The sequence below is a fragment of the Taudactylus pleione genome, unplaced genomic scaffold (assembly GCF_031769625.1).
Source record: "Taudactylus pleione unplaced genomic scaffold, aTauple2 ptg000179l, whole genome shotgun sequence".
NCBI classification, from domain to species: domain Eukaryota; kingdom Metazoa; phylum Chordata; class Amphibia; order Anura; family Myobatrachidae; genus Taudactylus; species Taudactylus pleione.
Genome location: NW_028284581.1, coordinates 25,715,010 through 25,740,545, shown reverse-complemented (window position 1 = coordinate 25,740,545; position 25,536 = coordinate 25,715,010). Strand labels below are relative to the sequence as shown.

The 25,536-nt window shown below is 39.8% G+C and overlaps 1 protein-coding gene across 1 annotated transcript in view; it reads left to right on the top strand.

Annotated features, from left to right (window-relative positions):
- The window catches only part of CUNH18orf63 (chromosome unknown C18orf63 homolog), a 140,628-nt gene that overhangs the window by 103,140 nt on the left and 11,952 nt on the right, over nt 1-25,536 (top strand). The window contains exons 10-11 of the mRNA XM_088475978.1: nt 1,793-1,976; nt 24,064-24,837. Of these exons, the coding sequence (XP_088332104.1) occupies nt 1,793-1,976; nt 24,064-24,837 (958 nt within the window). The remainder of the gene's footprint in view (nt 1-1,792; nt 1,977-24,063; nt 24,838-25,536) is intronic.

Genomic DNA, 25,536 nt, shown 5'->3' with positions numbered 1-25,536 from the left:
GGTACCACATCCCTTATAATGCCCATTATTACACCCATTTAGTGTGACTGCATTATATATCAGTGCCCCCGCCTCCCTCCCTGATTATAGCAGACAGACCCCCATCTCCTATACATACACAATACTATTAGAGTATAAAATCATATAATATATCCTAGTTGGTGTGTCCTGGCCTCTTACTATCAGCCAGCCAGAGAGCCACCAGGTGCCGGCCGCATCCATTCCTGGGGTCCGGCTGGTGCCGCATCCTCTCCCGGGGTCCCGCTTCACCACTCAGATTCCCGCACTGCCTTTGGCCCTTCCCTTAGCTCCGCCGAGTGCCTGATGTCAAAAAGGTCCTTCCCTTAACCACTTAACTGACGTGGTCATATGGGATGAGAACACAACCAGCTGTGCTTCAGCTGACAGGGTGCGACCGCACTGCCCTGCTGTGTTTTTGAAGAGGAAATTAGTTCTACACAAGTGCAGAATGGATCTCCTGTGACTCCACGGACTTTCCTGCGAACCCAGTAAGTTCTGACCGGTTTTGCTGGAAAAATCGTCAGTTAAGTGGTTAAAGAAGATCTAGTCGCTGCCGTCCCGGCTCCTCACTCCGTGCGTGTGACATCATACATGCGTGCATCATGATGTCACAAGCACCACACACATTGCAGGCGACACAGGCGTGCACTGGAGCTGGCACCCAGAAGCTGCGCTGACAGCCTGCCGGGAGTATACAGCCAGCTCAGCATTCGGAAATGCCTTCTATATAGAGCCCTGTTGGCAGGCCCACCTGGACCTTCCGGGCCCTAAGCTCCTGCCTTTGTTGCCTAGCAGTAAATATGCTACAGTTTGCAGGGGTGTTAACTTGTTGACAGACAGCAGTCCTTCATCCCGCCATAGAAAGATTCCATTTTTACACATAGCTGGTAGTCTATGGAGTCTCGACCTATACATTCATTCGGATGCCATTTGCAACTTTAAGGTGTGTTTTATGCAAGAAAGTGAATTTTTAAGAACATCTTCACCACAATAATAAAACATGAAAATGTATTATATAACACATACAGACAGATCTGATATAATGTCAAATTTAATTTAAGACCATAATTAGGTTGAACAAGCAGTATATTAGAATAAAACGTTTAAATTATTAGAGAGTTGTCCTAAATTGCTAATGAACGGATTATGATGTTTTTTCTCTTTCCACCATGGTCATTTCCAGCCAGACCAGCAATACTGTATTAGAAGGCAAGTAGACTCAGAGTGGTTTCTGGAAGTAGATTCAAAATATATAATGTGGGCGTGTACCAGGTATGCACAATGTGGATATTGATAAGCACTGCCAGTGCACACTTTTGGGCTCATGTTTGCTCACGGTGCTTTTCATCAATTACTTGTACTGTCGTCTGCTAAAAAATTGCACTGTCAAGTAATTCTTACTTTTTCAGTGTGCAGAAATAAAGTAATCAAATTATTCAGCTTCAGCTTTAGGAACTGCACTGGAGACATTTTACCATCAGGTAAAAGTGACCCCATGGACCACAATTTGCTGCAAACATAAGTTGCTTCCTTGTATAGCTGGACTGTTTAGTATGTTGCTTTGTTTTCTGTTCTGGACACCCAAATTTACTTTAGCATTTTTTTTTTTTCCCCCCATCGGAAAAATTCAAATTGGCTTTATTTCTGCAATTATCAACCGTAAATATAAACATCTAATAAGGTTTATTTAATTAATATATAATTTTCAATTGTGTTGCATAGTTTGCATACTTCTATTTGTGTATGTGCATTCCTTAACTGTGATATTCAAATATCCATTTATTTGCGTGAGAAGTCAGCCTATCCAGTTTTACCCACGGGTAGATCTTACAAGAGTTTTAAGCGCCTTTGTTTGTGATCTCAAGTCTACAATGTCTCATTTGTGTGGTATTCCAATGAGAATGACAAATAAACCAGTTTATCCAACTATTGAATTAACAAGGCTTCAACCACAGGTAAACTCAGTCATAAGACATTATGTATGTGTTAATTATATTTAGTACAGCCACTAGAGGGTGCTTGAAGCATAAGAAAAAGGATTTAGATTTTTTTGCATATCTGTTGATCGTAAACATACTTTAGAGAATATTATAAATATGTAAAAAGTAAAATGGAATTTCTTGTAAATATGTCAGCAATTTAAATTATAAGTGGATCAAATGTAATTGACACTGACAGTAAATGCACACATCTGATCACCAAGAGGTAGAAAGAATGTCTACAAGAAACGTTCTGCACAATTTTCTTTTTGACTGAGGTAGTTTACTACTATAATCTTCCTACAGACAGCATACTTTGCTCTTTAATAACAATCAACAACTGTAAACATACATTGATGGGCAACTTACATGGAATCGGTATGTAATGCCAGCTGACGGGATGCCTCCTGTCAAAATACAGACAGCGGCACCCCTATGGTTGGTATCCCGACAGGGGATGGGTAAGTATACTTCTCCCCATAACACTCCCCGTTAGTGCCTAATCCTAAGTCTCCCCCTGTTCCCGGTGGAACGAGATAAGGTTCTTGAATACAGAGTTAATTAAGCCACACAAATCAGTATCTTGAAAAAAGATATAATTTATTACAACAGATAACAAGATATGGAAGAATAATAGTTACTTAGCTTCGGAATATAAGATGGTTACACGATCCAGGAGCCTCCTCTCAGAATAGAGCAGGAACGAACAATTTCCTGGCCACTAACTGCAGTCTAGTCCAGGCATATGACAGGCCACTGGTATCTTCTTTGTTCTTCGTTTATATAGTATCCTACTTGTCATACCCATCTAACTCTACTATTATGGGCATAAACCTACTTCAAACTACTCTATTGGTTAACTACTGATAAGGACTTTCTAAAACTTAACGCAAGCGTACATCGCAGTAGACAACGCCTTGTGGATTTATGGCCTGTCTGCTTTCCACATTCCTATACCATTTCATGCCTGATACCACTTCATGTCTGATACACATAAGAACCATGAATAGAAATGGCTGTCAGTAGCCATTTTGCTATCCCAATACAATCCACCCTTGGGCTTATGGTGTGGAAGACATGTATATCATGTTCTCATAGGAATCTTTCCTCCTAATCGGCATCAATTTAACAGAATCCAGCGTGTTACAACATTTCCCTGCACAAAGAAATAATACCTTGATCCCAAGATACATACATATTATAATCATGATTCCATAAATAAGCATATGCAGTAAACCAGTGAACCAACCCCCTATTTCTGAACAGGGTTGAACCACTGTAACCACCTTTCCTGCTTGGTATTAACTTGATTCCCATCTGTAAAGAATGCGGTGGGGATCAAACGTCCCAATGTACAATTAGCAAATCTCCCATAGGGCAACCATTTATATGCCTTTCTCCCACAAAGGTAATACACATCATCTGGAAGAATGTATGGAATATTATCCACCACAGTGTAGGCCAAAACATCTCTGCTCTTATCAGGATCAAGTGTTAATTGCATCATGTCTGGGGTATTGATACAATTACGTGTAATGTTTAACAGAGCCCATCTTTCCCTGGCAGTATTAACCAATAGAGCTCCTACATCCAATATTTAAAATATCTTCCTACCCACCATGCACTCAAACATAAACAATCCCCTTTTATATATGAATATTCTAATAAAACAGTGAATAATACATATGATTATATAAAATATATCAGTATTAATATCAGTCATAATAAAACTCATTTCAGTTCAATGAAAACTTGAAAAAGTCTTTAGAATATTGGTGAGTGTGGATCCAACCAATATAAGGCACAAGTTCAGTTTTGTACAATGCACATAGATGTATGTAATGGTTGTGCTGTCAGATATTGTAACTCTGTTGTCCTCCTGGACTTTCTCTCTCGTATAAGAAATCACTCTCTGGCCATCGTCATCTCAGGCACGCCTCCAGCGACGTTCTCGCACCTCCTGCTCCATCCAGCAACCTGTTGGCTTAAACAAAGAAACAGTGTGAGATAAACCATAACAACAAAATAAAATAAGCATTTACTTATCCTGTTGCAATTATCTATTACACCTGTCTCTATTTATCTTCCTGCTAAACATTTCTTAACAACAACCTTATCATAATTGTTTGTGTCTGTGCACCAGATATCTTACTTAAAAATTCAACCTTTTACCACACTCCGGTTATCAAAATACATATGTACTGTATACAGCCTGCTCTAAAAACCCAACATTATATATATATATATATATATAAACATTCCTGTTTCCTAAACAACACATTCGCTCATTCAATCATACTGATGTCAGTTTTGTGAATGGTATGAAGCATAGAAAACCCAATATACTCCATGTTATGTCTGTAAAATGGGTGTCTTTGTCTGCTTGAATCCTCTCAGACATCCCATAATATCAACAAATCAGTCTGTCACATCTTCAGACAAGTCTCTTATCTTGTATCACTCTGCTTGAGACAACTTCACTCCTGTATGACAGTGTTTTGTACTTGTTCAGTACAGCACTCGTCCTCCATCTTCTTGGTGGCAAATGATGAATTCAAACTGCCAGACTTGTACAGTCATTATTTCACAGTATATGTGGCCTTCAGTAGCAAGCAAGGTAGGCCACATTTCCAGCTGTTGGCAAACACAACAGGTTTTTGCAAAGTCTCTGACCATGATTTGGATATAAGGAATCCCTTTGATTTGAGCTTGCTCGAATGCAGCTTCAGCTCCGTCATGGCTTAAGAGTTCTAGCACCATCAGTGCTGTCTTTGCGGTGAATTGCACATCATGTTCTGTGCTCAGTTCACTTGTGCACACATCATTGAAGCTGTAGGTGTGTGTATCAGCATGTCCCACGTCGATCTTCCAGCTTTGGACAGCAGCGCATATAGACTTTGTGTCAAATGTCCATTTCTCAGTGTGAAGACTTACAGGGCATCCAGTCTTGTCAGTGACTTGAAAAACAGTCATAAATGCAACAAGTTCGCTAGCCCCCTCTTCTGGCTTTCGGCTGTCAGCTTGTAAAGATAGCTGCTTTGGTTCAGCAATGGGCAACAACAGTCCTGTGTGGGTGCAGATAGCACCATAGTCCATGAACCAATAATGCTCTCTGTCTTGGAAATCTTCCCACCACCGTGGAGCTGTGATCATAAAGAAATCCAGTATGGACAGTTCAAACATTGGTTTAAATTTCACTCGGCCAGCAAGTAGTGCTTTGATCTCCTCAATCAGCATCAGAATTTCTGCCGTTGTCATTAGCAACTGTGTGTCTTTCAGCTGCTTCAAAACCTTTGGCTGGTAAGTCTTTGTAAGGAAATACACTGGGATGCGTATTTCATTACCAAACACAAAATCTGCAACTTTGTCACAAAATATTCCCACAGTCAGTGTGTCTGTACTGCATGTATGCCCCTTGTGGTTGGTCAGTGTGTACCCACCAACCCCTCCTTCACAATGAGCAAGTAAACCATGAACATCATTGGCAATGGATGTTTTATCAGAAAACACATCTTGTTCATTTTTGCAGTTTTAAACTCAACAATGACTCGATCATGCCATGTAAAAGTAATGTCACTGGGGGAGTCTTCAGTCTCAGGGGTATGGTCTATAACTGCAATCCTGCCTAATCCCCACCCCTTGCATTTTGTCTCATTGGGCAAGGCAAAAGGCATCATCACCACCCCTTCACTTAGCAACTCCCCTTTCAATGGCCATGCAGACAGCCTTTTTTTCAATCAGTTCACAGTGAATGGCAAGCTGGACAGTCTTAGGCAATACATGTGTACCATCATTCACTTCAACAGTACCAGAAATCAATGGCATGTTATCAGAAACCTCATCTGCATTCAATTTTGACTCTGATATCTGGACATATTCTTTACATTCATGGTTTTCAACATTTTGTTCACATGTTGTCAAATCATGAGACATTTCTATCACACAACTCCTCTGATCAAACACAATTTCTGTTTCAAATTCTTTCTGACACACCTCTCTGTGTATCTCAAACTCACTAATTTCTACACTTTCTGTGTGTAATAAATCAGCACTTATTTCTGCGCTAGCTGACATCTCAACTCTTGCTTGTGAAGATTCACTCCCCCTCCCTATGGAATTTCTGGGACAATGCGAATTCAGGCTTACTCTCTCTGTCTTTGAGACAGGCTTACTTATCACTGCATTCTTCTCAACAGATTTTACACTTCTTTCAGCATATATTGGTCTACGCAAAATGTCACTATTTTTACTTTTATCAATACCAGGCAGTGAAAAACCAACATTATGCTTTTTCTGGAAATCAGCCAGCTGAAATCCCAATTCATTTTTCAACATATTTGCAAATTTCTTAAAAATCTTAAAATGCATTATTCTTGTTTGTTTCAACAACACAAACACAAAGACAGTAAACAGACAACAATACAGATATACTGTGACGTACAGTATACACTCTGTGACTGATCAGGTCACACCTCCCTCATTCACTTATGAGACAGAGGATTTTTTACATGGGTTTGCACAACCCTGCATTTGCACAACACTACGTTTGCACAGCAATGCTAAAACAATCCACTACACATTCCAAGCAGATTTATGACTATTAACTCTCTGTATCCCACCTTCTGACACCACTTTAATGTTCCCAGTGGAACGAGATAAGGTTCTTGAATACAGAAAGTTAATTAAGCCACACAAATCAGTATCTTGAAAAAAGATATAATTTATTACAACAGATAACAAGATATGGAAGAATAATAGTTACTTAGCTTCGGAATATAAGATGGTTACACGATCCAGGAGCCTCCTCTCAGAATAGAGCTGGAACGAACAATTTCCTGGCCACTAACTGCAGTCTAGTCCAGGCATAGGGCAGGCCACTGGAATCTTCTTTGTTCTTCGTTTATATAGTATCCTACTTGTCATACCCATCTAACTCTACTATTATGGGCATAAACCTACTTCAAACTACTCTATTGGTTAACTACTGATAAGGACTTTCTAAAACTTAACGCAAGCGTACATCGCAGTAGACAACGCCTTGTGGATTTATGGCCTGTCTGCTTTCCACATCCTATACCATTTCATGCCTGATACCACTTCATGTCTGATACACACATAAGAACCATGAATAGAAATGGCTGTCAGTAGCCATTTTGCTATCTCAATACACCCCCCTTCGATGCCTATCTTCCTGCGTCGGGATTCAGACCAGCGGCATGCCGTCTGCTGGTCTGATAGCTACATCCCCTTGGCACCACATTATTGTAAATTTCCCTAACTTGCAAAGTTTACAGTTTGGACAGATACAAATAGATTGCTTATTATGTTTATTGGGATCACAGATACTGTATCAATCTGCCCTATCCCTCAAATGTGGACAAGAGAACTACTTTTATTTTAACCACTTAACTGACATTTTTTTTACCAGAAAACCACTCTGAATTGGTAATTTTTTTAAATAAAATTTAAAAATGATTTAATAATACTCCCCACATCCCATTAATAGTAAATATTTATCTTTATTAGCCCCCTCACTGATGTTAGATCCCTCCCTGGTTACCCCCCCCAGCCCCCATGGGCATGAACCGCCCCCTTCCCCCATAAGCAGAGCACAGCGGAGAGTGTGTCACGGTGGACTGATGAAGCTGATCTCTGCACATGAAGAGATCAGCAAAATAGTGCTTGGAGTAACTAAGCACCCCTCGTCGCGAGGTGATCCCCGGTACATGCGCCCAGTAGTGCCATTCGCATAGCATTCTGGGGCACAATTCTGGAAGTGGTATTGGCGGTCACAGACTGCTACGTCACTTCCAGGGGGTCAAGGGAGATGGAGGAGATTTCTTCTGCAAAATCTGGGGGAGGCAGCGCAGTTGCATGTGATGCTACCTTGCCAGCTGAAGTGCTGCTGACTGTGGTCGCATCACATGCAACGCCGTTGGTTAAGTGATTAATAGTGTTGCGCTGCTCTTTATCTATGGGCCAATAGACATGGGCATTGATATTTTGTGTTTGAATATGCTTGTATTTATTATTTATACATTTGTAATCATGGACATAGAGAGGGGAGACATTTGCAGATTGCCCAGGCTCTGTAGGGGCCCAGAAGTGCAGCAGGGACATAACCACACCATCCACGCTAACTGGTGGAGCCAGGCTCCTGCCATGGTATCTCACTGTCTGTTCTGGTCTCTTCTGCGACTGCTCTGGATGGTCTTTGCTCCAACGGTGCTCTGATGAGTGCCGCCATCTTGTCAGAGCTTTTTACAATTCCAATGGGTGTCGCATGTGATGCTACCTTGGCTCCAATGGGTGTCATGCCCTATTTAGACCCTAATCTCCCACAGCACAGTGTCATATCCTTGTCTCCACTAGACAGCAGTAGTGATGGGTAGTTCATGAATGATCAGTTCAAAATGAATGAATCTTCAAAGTGAACTAACTCATTTAAATCACAACTCTGGCAAAGATTACTTAATCGGAACTAAAATAAGTGGCAGGAGTAAGACCCAACAGAGATAAAACAGAGCAGCACTAGCAGGCTCACTCACTGTCTCACTCACACTGGCTGTTGTGCATTCTACTTTCATTTTACAGCATCATGAACTAAAAAAAAGTCCATGAAATACAAATCTAATTTAAAAAAACATCTGAAATTGCACTGCCTACTATGTATGAGTGAGAATGTCTGTGCGTTCATGGGTATGTTCACGCTACTCACTAATTTGTGATAAAATCACTGACCTGTTAGTCTAGAACAGTGGTTCTCATTACTCATTGACACATTTTAAAAGATCCACAGGTGGAGTTAATTATTTCACTTGTGATCCTGTGAGGAGACCTGGAAACCATGCACCATTTGGGGTTCTGAGGACCGAGTTTGAGAACCTGTGGTCTAGAGGTTCAAACTCTTGCTACTGAGAGTATCCCTTTGTACATAGCGAGGACATTTCATTAAATGAAAATATCCCCTATGATATGAATCCTTAATAAACGCGGTAGTTCCATGATTATTAGTACATAGGGTTGTTCCATGTGACTCATGTTATATTTCATGTTAATTTTTAGAAGTTTAATTGAACCACACACAAAAATGAAGCTGAAATCCAACAATTTAAAAATATGACAATAATATATTGGTAGGTAGTCATAATTAATGCTTAGAAGCAGAAAAAAATGTGCACTATTTGTAGTTAAATTTTATTGTTTATATGCGTTAGGGGAATTATGTATTTATTTAATCCTGCTCTCCTAATTATTTTTACAATATGATTTTTATGCTATACACTTTTAATACTCTAAACTTGATTGCCACACAAACAAATAACTGAATGTTAACCAAACTATACTTAAAATCAATTTTGACATGTAACTCATGTTACATATGAATGTGACTCACATTACATTTCTGTCTTCAGTCAAAGGGCTCTGATACAAATTACTCAAACCTGTGGAATCTATGTGAATTAATCAATGTAGGTCTGTTTATCTTCCGGAGTAACTGTAAAGATGTATAAAATATTTCATCTGGTGGTGATGGCCATTTCTAGTTGCTATCACTTTGCTCCATTGTACTCACTATTCACCATCTCTGATATCCTAGATCTCACCCAAGTAAAGCAAGCCACACATCAGACCAACTTTCCTCCAACTGGCCAACCGTCCAACTTGTCTGTCCAACTAAAACGCTTCCACACACACCTAACCAACTTTTCATCCAATTTCCCAACTTTTTTTTTTAACAGACCAGCCAACTTCTGTTCAACTTATAACACTACAGAAGTAGGTGGGCAGTGTCTGCCTACTTCTGCATGTTTTTAATAAAATATATACTGTATATCATATGCACATATATCTGTATATGTGTGTGTTTGTATATATATATATATATATATATATATATATATATAGTAACATCCAGCCCGGCACTCCAGAAAAGCTTCCATATAAACTTCAGGCGGTGCCCTCACATAAAAGATGCAGTATACCAAGGTGAAGGTGCTGCACTCATCCCAGCAATAAATGACACTCAGATCAATAGATGTTCATCAGTTTCAGTGTTTATACACTATCTTCAGGATGTAAAAGAAATACATAAGAATCTTACCTTATATACACTTCACCACTGTGTGCATGACCATGTCGAAAACGGAACAAACTCCCCGTCCGACGTTCCAGGTCGATGACGTCATTGCGACATCCATGTGATCAGAAAGGAAAAAACCATCACCATGGACACAAGAACAAGGAATATACTGTGAAGAATAACAATAAGGCACAAGACCGATTAATAAATATATTAAAAAGTACAGAATCAATAAAGATAATAAGCACTAAACAAAATTATATGGACTATTAGACATCAACTGTAATAATATTACACTAAATAGGAACAGGTATAAGAGTCCAAATAGTTAAGTTAACATTTATTGCTTAATGTAAATTAACACAAAACTAGGGTGTAAACATCAACAAAGGTTCTGAGCATTAGTAGAAACAAGCCACAGGTAAATGCTCGTTTAAACCCTGAGGTGAGATAACATCAAGACGATGTATCCACCCCGCATTGAAGAAGTAAGCGTCCTCGATCTCCCCCTCTAGTTAATTGGGGATCTGATCAATCATGCGGTAACGTAAGCTGGCCAAATATATATGTATGTATATATATATGGGATGTGTACGGGATGCCGGCGGTCAAAATCCCGACGCCAGCATCCTGCCAGGGTTAGGATACCCATGGCGGTTGGTCGGTATCCTAACCCTCCCTCTCCAGTACTTAACCGTAACTCTCCCCCTAGTGCCTAATCCATAACCATGCCATAAATATAATATATATATACTGTATGTGTATATATATATATATGACACTGGGTTCACTGTAGAATGAGGGGGAGAGAGTCGGGTAGATAGGCAGGTACGGAGCCCTGATAGATAGTGTTAATATTAGAATGTACCTCTATACACACCGTCCTATACCTTCTAATGTCCTGCCTATACCTTCTAAGGATGACGCTAATTTGCGTACGCAGTCACACCATATATAAAGACTTAGACACAAGTGATATTCAGGTAAAAGTTCAGACAGTTACACGCAATTGATCAAGACACAATTTAGGCACAAAAGGAAATTATACAGACCCAAGTACAGTATACATACGCAGGCGCTTCTGGACCCAGAGATAGGCATCAACAAGAGACCCCTAGTCATTCAGCATTCGTCACGAAGACTGAGAATTAGCGTTCGTACACTCATATTTATACCCCCCCCAGAATAAACAGGACAATAGGGAAGTCTGTTGTCAATATCATTGGTTCTCAGGGGTGAAGCATCTGTTACAGCACATTTAACAGGCTGGTTCAAACAGACTCCCTGCTTCTAACAGCTGGGGGTCTTCCTCTTCACGCCTTCGGCAGCATCCTAACAGTTGTTTCTAAAATATACATTTTGTTGCTTGTAAGTTCTGCGATCCATAACTCGGGAATGCACAATGCGATCTCCCCACCGATAACACCGGAATACTGTGAAAAGAGTACGCATCAGTACAATTCCAAACACGACTTGTTTAGCATGTATAATACCTTAGTTATCAAATATCTTTATTTCTCAGCATTTAAACTAACTGAACCAACTTAAATCATACACTTTAGAGCTTATAGAACCTTATGTGTAGATATGTAATGTGTGGGTATCCAGGGTTTGATATAAAGACGTATTAATGTGTGTATGAGGAAGGGGTGCAGTTAACTCTCACTGAGTGAACATTTTAGCAGTGTGACATGTTGAGCCAGGTAGTTCCACAAGCCCACTCTGTGAGCAGTCCCCCCACCTGTCCCAGGCTTCAAAAGAAACTCTTGTGTGAAATGCAAATAACCCAGCTACAAGAGACAGACCTAAGATGACACTCTAATCTTCATTGCAGGAAGCTTGCTAATGTAAGGTGTGTGTATTCAAGCCAGACCACCTGTAGTTAGGGCAAACACTATCCAGGAAGCTTATCTACACAAGCCAGTTGTCACCTGGCCACTTGCTCTAATGCAATTTTAGCATACTATAAAATCATTTCTAAAATATATATCCTTTATAATACGTAAAGTCATGAAATAGGCTTCTGGTGAATCGCCGTAACTTGCTAATAGTATTATCGCCACATGTACTAAAGTGTGAGTTTATCTAAAATGGCGCTTAGGCGGCCATCTCGCAAAATGGTGTCTTGCGGCCAGTCGCAAGATGGTGTCGCTGCGATTCAATTTTAAACTGATCTTGTCTCAGCCAATAATCTAGTTTCGACAGTCCACCCTTTGATAGCGAACAACATGCTATCACAATCTGATCTTAAAATTTAATTTAGGCTTACATTTAAATATTATTTAGTGTTATTATGGGATGGCACAAGGTGGTTCTTAATCCATCAATAATGTGTCTCTGAGTGGGGACATAAAACTACAATTATACGCACACCGCGGATCTTGGAAGATCATGTGAAAGGTGTGGGAATGCACCAGTCTTATAAAAGCAGTCTTGAAGGTAAATTGAGACTTTACATTATCTGAGGTGTTCTTTGGATAACATTTCAATAATACATTCTATGCATGTCTAAATATAATACATTAAATAATGGTGTTTCCTAGCTCAGGGTTGTAATGCAGTTCTGTATTTACCTCCGTATTCATACTGGCCACCATCATGATTTAATTCTTTCGTTTTACTCTATTTTTACATTTTCCACACTTCAACACAATAGGAACACACCGGACGCATATGCCAATTATTATGATGACAATCAGTATAAGGATTAAGAATTTGCCTACGCTGGCGATCACTTCCTGGACCCATTCCCCTAGACCTGAGAACCATTTCACTGGGTTCAGCCATGAAACCCATCCTTATATCTTCTCCCCTATTTCAGCCACTGAAGTGTTATGGTTTTTGCAAAATTCCCACTTTAGCTGCAGAATTTCATCCATCTTCCAATCTTTATTAGTTGGCTCATGAGAACTACCCAAATTTCTCAAAAATCTTTGACATTTGGCTAGTTCCTTTTTGGGATCGGGGAAATCATTATGATGGAATTTAGTTCTGCTTTTATCCATGGACAATGCATTACTACTTCCCTCGTGGGCACTACACCATTCGCATCTGCATTTCCGTTCAGAACAGTTATCGTCCGAATGGGATGCAGACCGGTAGCGCTGCTACCTTTGACCTGGTTACCTGGCTGGGGGTTTAATCTGCTGCTGCTATGTATGGTATTAACAACTTCCTCTACTGGTGCAGCGTGTGTTAACACTTCCCTTGCTGTTACCAATGGAGATGGCGGCACCACCCATGATTGCAGCATCTATCATTTGCACAGCATGGGAAATGGCAGACATTACAATAGGCTCATCATCCATATCATAAACATTTTCTTTGGTTGCTTAAGAGAGGGTACAAATTGCTTGCTACATTTTTAAGGGTGTTTTTGGTAACTGTACTTGCACCTCCATCCACATAAGGTGGGGGAGGTGAGCGTGAACTGCTGGCAATACTCTCCACGACGCTACCTTGCCAAATGTGCGCGTCATTTTGCGGCTCGCCCGTATAGCAATTTAACGTCGCGGATGTATTTTCTGGCAATGCGCTCACGACAATAGTTTGCGTCGCTTGCACATTTTTAAGCCACGCATCCCCTTCATGCTGCCACAATTTTAAACATTCACAATATTTTACCTTATTCACTCGAGAATGCATCAATCAGATGTACTCTCGGACATTGCTCAGTATCTCCTTATCAAAGCTACCAATTCTAGGAAACGGCCTAACACTCTTTCTCGTCATATTAAACCATAAATCACAATACCTGGTTGCATTGGCACCGTACTTAGTATGCATAATATGTCGTGCCGACCAGAGCGGCGCTTTCAACAGCAGCAAACCTGTAGAAGAAATTTCTAGATGCCTCCATTCACCTATGAAAGTTTATTCTAGATGCTTTCACTCACCTATGAAAGTTATTTCTAGATGCTTTCACTCACCTATGAAAGTTATTTCTAGATGCTTTCACTCACCTATGAAAGTTATTTCTAGATGCTTTCACTCACCTGTTATCTCTCAGTTCACAATCACAAGTTTCCTAGTGCGGCTCAACTATAATGCTCAAATAACCCAACCTAATTATTGAACACTGCAATCACACTGAGAGCCAGTCCCTACAACAAAGACGACATGTACACCTGCTGATGTGTATAGAACGGTAAGCTACTTACCGAGCTACTAGGCCGACCCCTGCACCTAGTACTTAATGGTCATACAATACCCTTAACCTTAGGAACCGTGTTACACCCTAAAACAACAAATACTCACTATTTCACACTCTTTTCCTGCGCAGAAAAATAAACGTTCTCCCAGACTATGGCAACACCAATCGAGATACTTACAACAATGCTAGCTATCAATAACAAAACAAAATCTCAGCGGCTTTGTTCAACACACGTGGCAGCAGAACCGGAAGTACGTATACACTATTGTGCGACCAGCCGCATACACAATAATGCGACTACCACACAACTGTATAATGACTTTTTAACTGCGTACGCAAAAGTGCGTCTTTGCTGTGCGCAAAGCTGCGACTCAGCCGCTTATTCAATGGTGCGGCACCCCTTTTAAACGTTAGGTTCTATCAACAAAGGAAAACAAACTTTTTCCTTTCTTGTCCCTGAATTCTAGTCAGCTTCCTTTGCTCACACGAAAACGGATAGCGATCTTTCAGCACAACGCGGTTGCAGGAAAACCCTGCATGTGGCCATTCCACCCTTTGCTGAGACATTGATAGCCGTAAGTGCCGTGTGAGTAGGTAAGTGACTTCACACGATGAGCCCCCATCTGTTAATATTAGAATGAACCTCTATACACACCTTCCTATACCTTCTAATGTCCTGCCTATACCTTCTAAGGATGACGCTAATTTGCGTATGCAGTCACACCATAAATAAAGACTTAGACGTGGAATCTGTGGTTCCAAAGCACAAGTGATATTCAGGTAAAAGTTCAGACAGTTACACGCAATTGATCTAGACACAATTTAGGCGCAAAAGGAAAATTATACAGACCCAAGTACAGTATACATACGCAGGCGCTTCCGGAGATAGGCATCAGCAAGAGACCCCTAGTCATACAGCATTCAGCACGAAGACTGAGAACCAGCGTTCGTGCACACATATTTATACCCCCCAGAATAAACAGGACAATAGGGAAGTTTGTTGCTGATGTCATTGGTTCCCAGGGGAGCACATTTAACAGGCTGGTTCAAATAGACTCTCCCTGCCTCTAACAGCTGGGGATCTTCCTCTTCATGCCCCCTGCAACATTCTAACAGTTGTTCATGAAATATACATTTTGTTGCTTGTAGGCTCTGCGATCCATAACTTGAGTTTGCATGATGCGACCTCCCCACCGATAACACCGGAATACTGTAAATAGAGTACGCATCAGTACAAGACCAAACACGACTTGTTTAGCATGTATAATACCTTAGTTATCAAATACCTTTATTTCTCAGCATTTAAACTAACTGAACCAACTTAAATCATACACTTTAAAGCTTATTGAATCTTATGTGTGAATATGTAATGTGTGGGTATTCAGGGTTTGATATAAGGACGCTAGTTAACTTGGGGCAGATGCGTGCGCATAAAACTAATAAAACAGCGGTTTCATACAAAGTCCTATGCATTCGCTAATATGCGACTAGTCAACAGCGCAATTGTGCGTATTAATGTGTGTATGAGAAATGGTGAAAAATGCAATCACATGGTGCTAATAGTATCATCGCCACATTTACTAAAATGTGAGTTTATCTAAAATGGCGTTTAGGTGGCCATTCGTAAAATGGCGTCTTGCGATCTCACTTTCAAGATGGCGTCTTGCGGCCAGTCGCAAGATGGCGTCGTCGCAATTAAATTTTAAACTGAACTTGTCTCAGCCAATTATTCAGCTTCAACAGGCCACTCCAGGTTTTGGGCCTTTCAGCCTGGTAGCAGGCTCTTTAGGGCTTACAGCTGTGTTCAGTTGTAGCTGAGTGTCTGACACCTGGGGAAGTAAGCATGCAGGCTAGCATGTCCAGAGACACTGTTATCACCACCCTGTAAGTACTGTGCACGTGCTGTTCTTGACGGTGTGGGCAGTAGGCCCTACCGTCCTGGTAGTGAGGGTACCTACTGTTTAGTTATTGCCCAGATGGGCTAGGATTTTGGTTTATGATTTGTTATATTCATTTGGCACAATCAAGACTGGCGCCGACCTGTTTGTACGAGAACCCCAGACTTGTGATTGGCTGTGCGGACCTGTGCGCTCCATACAGAGAAAGTAGGATTATAGAGTAGATACAACGTGGGTCATGTGTGTATATATATATATATATATATATACAGTCAGGTCCATAAATATTGGGACATTGACAGAATTTTCAGATTTTGGCCTCTATTCACCACCACAATGGTTTTGAAATGAAACAAACAAGATGTGCTTAAACTGCAGACTTTCAGATTTAATTTAAGGGTAATTACATCCAAATCGGGGGAACGGTGTAGGAATTACAACAGTTTCAATATGTGCCTCCCACTTTTTAAGGGGCCAAATGTAATGGGACTATCAACTCAAAAGCTATTTCATGGACAGGTGTGGGCTATTCCCTCATTATTTCATTATCAATTAAGCAGGTAAAGGGTCTGGAGTTGATTCTAGGTGTGACATTTGCATTTGGAATCAGTTGCTGTCAACGCTCAATATGAGATCCAAAGAGCTGCCACTATCAGTGAAGCAAGCCATCATTAGGCTGAAAAATCAAAACAAACCCATCAGAGAGATAGCAAAAACAGTAGGTGTGGCCAAATCAACTGTTTGGAACATTCTTAAAAAGAAAGAACGCACCGGAGAGCTCAGCAACACCAAAACACCCGGAAGACCACAGAAAACAACTGTGGTGGATGACAGAAGAATTATTTCCCTGGTGAAGAAAAACCCCTTCACAACAGTTGGCCAAATCAAGAACACTCTCCAGGAGGTAGGTGTATATGTATCAAAGTCAACAATCAAGAGAAGACTTCACAAGGGTGAATATAGAGGGTTCACCACAAGATGCAAACCATTGGTGAGCCACAAAAACAGGAAGACCAGATTAGAGTTTGCCAAACAACATCTAAAAAAGCCATTACAGTTCTGGAACAACATCCTATGGACAGATGAAACAAAGATCAACTTGTACCAGAGTGATGGGAAGAGAAGGAAAGGAATTGCTCATGATCCAAAACATACCACCTCATCAGTGAAGCATGGTGGTGGTAGTGTCATGGCGTGCGCATGTATGGCTGCCAATGGAACTGGTTCCCTTGTATTTATTGATGATGTGACTGCTGACAAAAGCAGCAGAATGAATTCTGAAGTGTTTCGGGCAATATTATATTCTCATATTCAGTCAAATGCTTCAGAACTCATTGGACGGCGCTTCACAGTGCAGATGGACGATGACCCGAAGCATACTGCAAAATCAACCAAAGAGTTTTTTAAGGCTAAAAAGTGGAATGTTTTGCAATGGCCAAGTCAATCCCCTAACCTGAAGCCGATTGAGCATGCATTTCACTTGATGAAGACAAAACTGATGGGAAAATGCCCCAAGAACAAGCAGGAACTGAAGAAATTTGCAGTAGAGGCCTGGCAGAGCATCACCAGGGATGAAACCCAGCGTCTGGTGATGTCTATGCGTTCCAGACTTCAGGCTGTAATTGCCTGCAAAGGATTTGCAACAAAGTATTAAAAAGTGAAAGTTAGATTTAGGATTGTTTAATATGTCCCATTACTTTTGGCCCCTTAAAAAGTGGGAGGCACATATAGAAACCGTTGTAATTCCTACACCGTTCACCTGAATTGCATGTAATTACCCTCAAATTAAATCTGAAAGTCTGCAGTTAAATCACATCTTGTTTGTTTCATTTCAAAGCCATTGTGGTGGTGAATAGAGGCCAAAATATGAAAATTCTGTCAATGTCCCAATATTTATGGACCTGACTGTATGTGTAAATAGATATGTATGGATATATGTATGTATATATAGATATATGTGCATATATATGCATGTGTATATATATATATAGTGCATATATATATATATATATATATATACTTTGTGTGTATATATATATGCACAGTATATACTTATATAAATAGATATGTATGGATATATGTATGTATATATAGATATATGTGCATATATATGCATGTATATATATATATATATATATAGTGCATATATATATATATATATATATATATATATATATTGTATGTGTATATATATATATATATGCAAAGTATATACTTTGTGTGTGTGTATATATATATATATATATATATATATATATATAAAATTTGTACTTTAGCACATATTTCTTTAAGAATACAGAATAAGTTATAAACAAATGTGGTATTTTTAGGCATCCGCGTATAAACACTAATACTGGGTACACACGAAACTATGTGTCGCCCGATCCAGTTCTTATGGGTGACATATTGGGCACATCGTCTAGTCTGTACCCGCGACGTCTCTGACAATGTGTGCTCCCACGCCCCATCAGCATTATCTTAAGGGGCCGACGGGGGAAATCGTTAGCGAGGGCCATGCTGCTGAATGCAGCGTGGCCTCCGCCATCGCTCTGTCGCTAACGGCATCTGCAAGTCTTTATTGCATTTGCCGATGCCGGCTCCCCCACTTGGGCCAGTCGCTGATGAGGCCGGGCACACTAGACATCATCTGGTGTGTACCTGCCTTAAGATTGGTGGTGGGATTATCTGTTAGGGGGCACCAGTAAAAATTTTGCCTAGGGCACCAAATTGGCTAGGGCCGGCTCTGCATCCACAGTACTTACAAGTGTGTATCAAACAGTGTCTCAGATCAAGCTAGCCTGCGGGCCTGCTCTCCCGGGTGTGAGACACTCAGCTACAACTAAACCCAGCTTATATCAGCTATTTCCAAGTGCAAGCCCTAATGAGCCTGCTACCAGACTGAAAGGCCCAACAGCTGGAGTGGCCTGTGGATGGGGCCCTCCCTCTCCTCACATCCACACCCCCAGGACCCATTCCGGCTTTTCACCAAAGCCGACATTTCTAGTCTGTTTAGTCAAACAGACTTCTCGTGGGTGTATCAAAATACATAGGAAAGGAATCTGGGACATGCATAGAAGCCATTCCAAACTTTTCCAGTGCTTCTATCACAATATATATATACATACATACACACACACAACTAAGCACTGCAAGGGGGTTCCAGCGTCATTGTGATCAGAGGCACCCGCGGGAGGTTGCTCCTGTGATCATGGGGGGTGATCGTGGGTGAGAATGAACATAGCAAAGGAACTTTTAGATTTGAATTAAGCAGGAAAAATACAGTAAAGTAATATGGAAGTGGAATACAATAGTTTGCCACATAATTTATTTTTATATATAAAAATATTCTGCCAGGGTATTTATCCCATAAATTAACCAACTCAGTTTAATGAAACAAATAGGGTTTACTTATTCATAATTACACATAGATAAATGTAAATTTTTTCTTTGTATAGTTTTGAATAAATAAGACTCCCAAGGGACTCTGGCAGATAATATATTTTTACATGTAGAAAAAACTATTGTATTGCCCCTCCATATTTCTTTTGTGTTGTAATTTAATGTAACAATACTACGCTGGATGACAGCATAATGTAGACTCCGTTTAAAACTAGCTACCAAGTAACATCTTTTAGTGCAAGGGTTTATATATTTCTGCACAATAATCTTAAGGCTGTCGCTGAAGAAAGGGTTCTGTGCAATCCTGAAACATTGGTGAATGTTTCAGTATAACTTTCTCCACTTTCTCCAAGTAGAATGCACCAGCCCGACTGCATAAATATTGGGAAATTGACAGAATTTTCAGATTTTGGCCTCTATTCACCACAATGGCTTTGAAATGAAACAAACAAAATGTGCTTTAACTGCAGACTTTCAGATTTAATTTGAGGGTAATTACATCCAAATCAGGTGAACAGTATAGGAATTACAACAGTTTCTATATGTGCATCCCACTTTTTAAGGGGCCAAAAGTAATGGGACTATCAACTTAAAAGCTATTTCATGGACAGGTGTGGGCTATTCCCTCGTTATTTCATTATCAATTAAGCAGGTAAAAGGTCTGGAGTTGATTCTAGGTGTGACATTTTCATTTGGAATCAGTTGCTGTCGACTCTCAATATGAGATCCAAAGAGCTGTCACTATCAGTGAAGCAAGCCATCATTAGGCTGAAAAATCAAAACAAACCCATCAAAGATATAGCAAAAACATTAGGTGTGGCCAAATCAACTGTTTGGAACACTCTTAAAAAGAAAGAATGCACCGGAGAGCTCAGCAACACCAAAAGACCCGGAAGACCACAGAAAACAACTGTGGTGGATGACAGAAGAATTATTTCCCTGGTGAAGAAAAACCCCTTCACAACAGTTGGCCAAATCAAGAACACTCTCCAGGAGGTAGGTGTATATGTGTCAAAGTCAACAATCAAGAGAAGACTTCACAAGAGTGAATATAGAGGGTTCACCACAAGATGTAAACTATTGGTGAGCCACAAAAACAGGAAGACCAGATTACAGTTTGCCAAACAACATCTAAAAAAGCCATTACAGTTCTGGAACAACATCCTATGGACAGATGAGACAAAGATCAACTTGTACCAGAGTGATGGGAAGAGAAGAGTATGGAGAAGGAAAGGAACTGCTCATGATCCAAAACATACCACCTCATCAGTGAAGCATGGTGGTGGTAGTGTCATGGCATGGACATGTATGGCTGCCAATGGAACTGGTTCCCTTGTATTTATTGATGATGTGACTGCTGACAAAAGCAGCAGAATGAATTCTGAAGTGTTTTGGGCATTATTATATGCTCATATTCAGTCAAATGCTTCAGAACTCATTGAACGGCGCTTCACACTGCAGATGGACAATGACCCGAAGCATACTGCAAAAACAACCAAAGAGTTTTTTAAGGCTAAAAAGTGGAATGTTATGTATTGGCCAAGTCAATCCCCTGACCTGAATCCGATTGAGCATGCATTTCACTTGATGAAGACAAAACTGATGGGAAAATGCCCCAAGCACAAGCAGGAACTGAAGACATTTGCAGTAGAGACCTGGCAGAGCATCACCAGGGATGAAACCCAGCGTCTGGTGATGTCTATGCATTCCAGACTTCAGACTGTAATTGCCTGCAAAGGATTTGCAACAAAGTATTAAAAAGTGAAAGTTAGATTTAGGATTGTTTAGGTTGTCCCATTACTTTTGGCCCCTTAAAAAGTGGGAGGCACATATAGAAACCGTTGTAATTCCTACACCGTTCACCTGATTTGGATGTAATTACCCTCAAATTAAATCTGAAAGTCTGCAGTTAAAGAACATCTTGTTTGTTTCATTTCAAAGCCATTGTGGTGCTGAATAGAGGCCAAAATATGAAAAGTCTGTCAATGTCCCAATATTTATGCACCTGACTGTATGTGTGTGTGTATATATATATATATATAATATGTATATACTACTGATGTAGCTGAGCGGTGATTGCTCAGCGAAACGCGTTGAGACCCTCCACCACACATTTTCTGGACCTTTGTGCTCTATTTGGAACATTTGGTGCAATATCTCCACCCGGATATTGTACTTTGGATTCACCCCTGCAGCCCTGGACATTTCCTCATTGTTGTGCTTCAGCCTGCAATTTCTTCTCTGCTGGATGCCAGAGGATTCCCAAACAGCCATCATAATCAAGAACAAGAACTGGTAAAGTGGTGTTGCTACATATTTATATCACTGCAGCTCAGCTTACCAACTCCCTGATGGGACCACTCTGAACTGTCTATCGAGTCCATTGCCTTTTGGGGTCACAACCATTGACATTGTGGGATATCTTGAGAGAGACATATTTGTACCCATTCATCCAGAACTGGTCATTGGTGGTTTTTTAACATACTCAATTTTTTCATATATGTTATGTTTTGAATGTTTGTATGTCTATAGACACTAATTGAATGTGTCTTTTTAAGAATATATACGTTATATATATTTTTAAATGCTATTTAGCTTAATAAATTATCTATTTTTTATTTACAACCATCCATCTAGTAGTATTATATTCATTTTTATATAACTTTAGCGCTGGTTATTTTCTCTGTTTTTATACCTATTTTTAGGGAGTGACAACCCCTACACCAGCAGCTCTCCTGATAGCGCGTCACTTTTCTTTGTTATTTTCAGGGGTAAGAATATCCTGCTTACAAGCTTAAGGGGCCTATCCATTAGACAACTTTTTAAATGATCCGACCAAAACTAGGAGGTTTTGGACGCATCATTCAGAAAGATGTCTAATGGATAGCCAGCAAGGACCAGCGATGCCCGTGCACGCTGGGTCCTTGCTGACCCTGACTGTCTGCCGAACATGCTGGTCAACCTGGCGACGCTCGTCAGGTTCCACATGTTCGCAGATAGGGAGGTCAGTCTCCTGCACTGAATGACGTTCAGAGAACGCCGTTCAGTGCGGGCACCGCACCCGGCGACCTGAAGGACTGAACGTTAGACGTTCAGTTTTTCAGGTCGCATAATGGATAGGCTCCTTTACGATCTATAAGGAAATATAAAGTTGATACCTGTGGTTTAGTGCTACTGTACATATTGCATATTAATCCAGCTAGAAAAATTATTCCTTATCTTTTTTTTTTTTTGTAAATCGACCTCAAATTACTTCCAAATCATTTTTTTTATTTGCAATTTATGTTGTGTTTGCTGGTTTTTAAAAAATGTTTTCTTTTTATACATTTTTTTTTTTAATCTACAAATCAGACATTTGCAGCATTTTTTAATATCCAAAATATTTTTTTTGGGACAATAATAAACATTTTTTTATGTTCCATAATATGTTTTTATTTTGTTCGAGTACAGACTTTTTTTCTTAAAATTTCCCGCTGGTATTTGCAGTTAAAATTCTATTTTTTTTCAATTGGGCAGCACGAAAGTCGAGAGTGCGTTAATTAAAAAATGGTTGCGATGGCTATGGTAATTTTTACTGCAAAAATTGCACACCTAATTGGATATGCCGCTATGACTTTTGTGCAATATTTATATAATTTTTTTATGCCACCACAGTATATCAGGTCAAAGGTAATTTTTAATAAATTGTATGAAATGATTATGTGCGAGGTACACATACATTCAGGTTTTTTTTAATATTTGCTGTTGCGTAATCACTTGCTGGTGGTTCTCACCATTAAGAGCTATTACTGTGGATAAGATATTAATACATTTTACTGACCTATGTTGCATTACTGTAGGACCATCATTCAGTTCTGGTCTAGTACCATTTTCTTTATATTATCACCTAATTATTACATTCAGTTAATACTTAATTACATTCAGTTTTGATTAGTATATTGGAGTAAATATAACAATAATACCAGCCATATATATATTTATAAGTCGTGTCCTTGTCCTGCACTGTGATGTACTGTAAGTTACTTGTTTCTTGTTCACTTACTAGTTGTATGTACTATGTAAGGTGCTGCAGAACATATAAATAAAAGATAATAATAATATAAATAGCAAACACAAGTGTGTTGTGCGTCGGCAGCCTTTAGATGGCGCCCGATGGAGCAATTCAATTAATGCTCCGTTGGTGCGTGCACAACTGACGACACTGACATTTTTACTCAAAGCCCCTTGAGCTGGTGATTAGAAATGACAGAAAAATGACCCGTTTGAGCGCTCAAACTGCACTTTTTGCAGGCTAGACATTTTGACGGGCTACTAACTAGTCTAAGATAAATTCTTATTACCCAAGCTGAAGTTTTGGTGGCATCGAAGTATGGATAGGCATAAACATTTAAGGGAAAGGTGGCTGTTATAGGTGAAATACAGGGTATGGTATTATTCATAACACTGTAGTAGGCACAAATAATGACAGTGTCTTAAATGTATCAAGTTAAGTTAAACCTTGACATAAAATAAAGAATTGTGTATCCCTAGGTCAATAACCCAAACTTTGTTAACCTGACAACAGAACTACACTTCAAATCTGGTTACCAGGATTCAAGCCACTCAAAGAACAGTACAGAAACACACCAGAAGATGATGCATATGAAAGAACAACCATGGGAACTGGCACTTGGAAATTTGCATTCAACAGAACCAATCGGATCTTGGTGTTCCTCCCCATCTTTGTCTCATGTAGAAAAAGTAGAAAGATATGTGCCAGTGTTTCACAGAAAAGTTTCAAAAGTTAACCAAAATAATTTGACACTTGCTACAGGAAATACAAATGTGGTCATTCCACAGACTCTCAAAAAATGTAATAAATCGGACTTTAAAATGAAGCATAATCTGTCAGTGAACTTTCTAAATTGTCAATTTAAATCTACTAGACCTTTGTTTAGTCAGATTTTGGAAGATAAGGGAAAAACAGCAACAAGCCATTTGTTAAACAAACTCACAAATGTGAAAAATAATACAGAACCATTCAGCAAAGCTATTGATACTACACAATTGCCGTGTTCATCTGTTATTGTGAAAAAACAATTTGCTTTTTCTCTGTGTCAGGCTCAAGGGAAGCACAAGCCTGCATCAAACTCAAAGAGAGCTGAACTTTCTCAATTCCCAAAAAATGTCAATGGATTAAACTATGCAAAGGAGATACCAGTCTGTGCTTCACTTAAACGAAAGTCACATTATAATCATACTGAACGTGATGATAAATCCCTCACAAGAATTGCAGCATGCTTAGTTACTGATGGAATTATACAGGTAAGGGTGAGCTATTCACTTTTGTAATAACTGTATATCATATTTGTAGTCTATTGATTCACAAAATAATATTTTATTTCACCTTCACTGGCTCCAATTTACACTCAAAATGACAAAAAAAAGAAACTGGTAATGTGACATGGGTGAGTAGGCAGTCATCAACAAATAAATTATCATGTGATCAGCTATATTCCAATCCAAAAGCAATCATAAAAGCTACTACTATATTGGTCCTGGTCAGCACATAAAATGCAATCAAACACCCAGATTCACATGGTGTAGGGGTACTAAGTAGCCATATAAATATAAAAATAGGCTCATCATCACAACAGCTTGTTGATGACCAGCCATCCAGCTGACAACATGGTTGGCCATAAATAAAGAAAATGTAATTCTAAGTTCCTCACATTTATGCAATTTTCAAATTGTATGTATTAGGGAGACATTGTTGATCTGACAGTACAGAGATGTACACTTCTACCTGGCACTGACCACACTCACAGCACTGGTCACAGCACATTCCATTCTTACAATACTGTAGGCCTTTAATCGTTTTCAGATCCATGCTCTTACACACTTGCCTGGCGTGATTGCATCATTTGCAACCACGCTAGGCTGTGCGTTTCTTGACATGGTCACGAACAATGAGACCAGTCATAAATGCACACTGAGCAGGAGCCGGAAGACAATCTTCCAGCA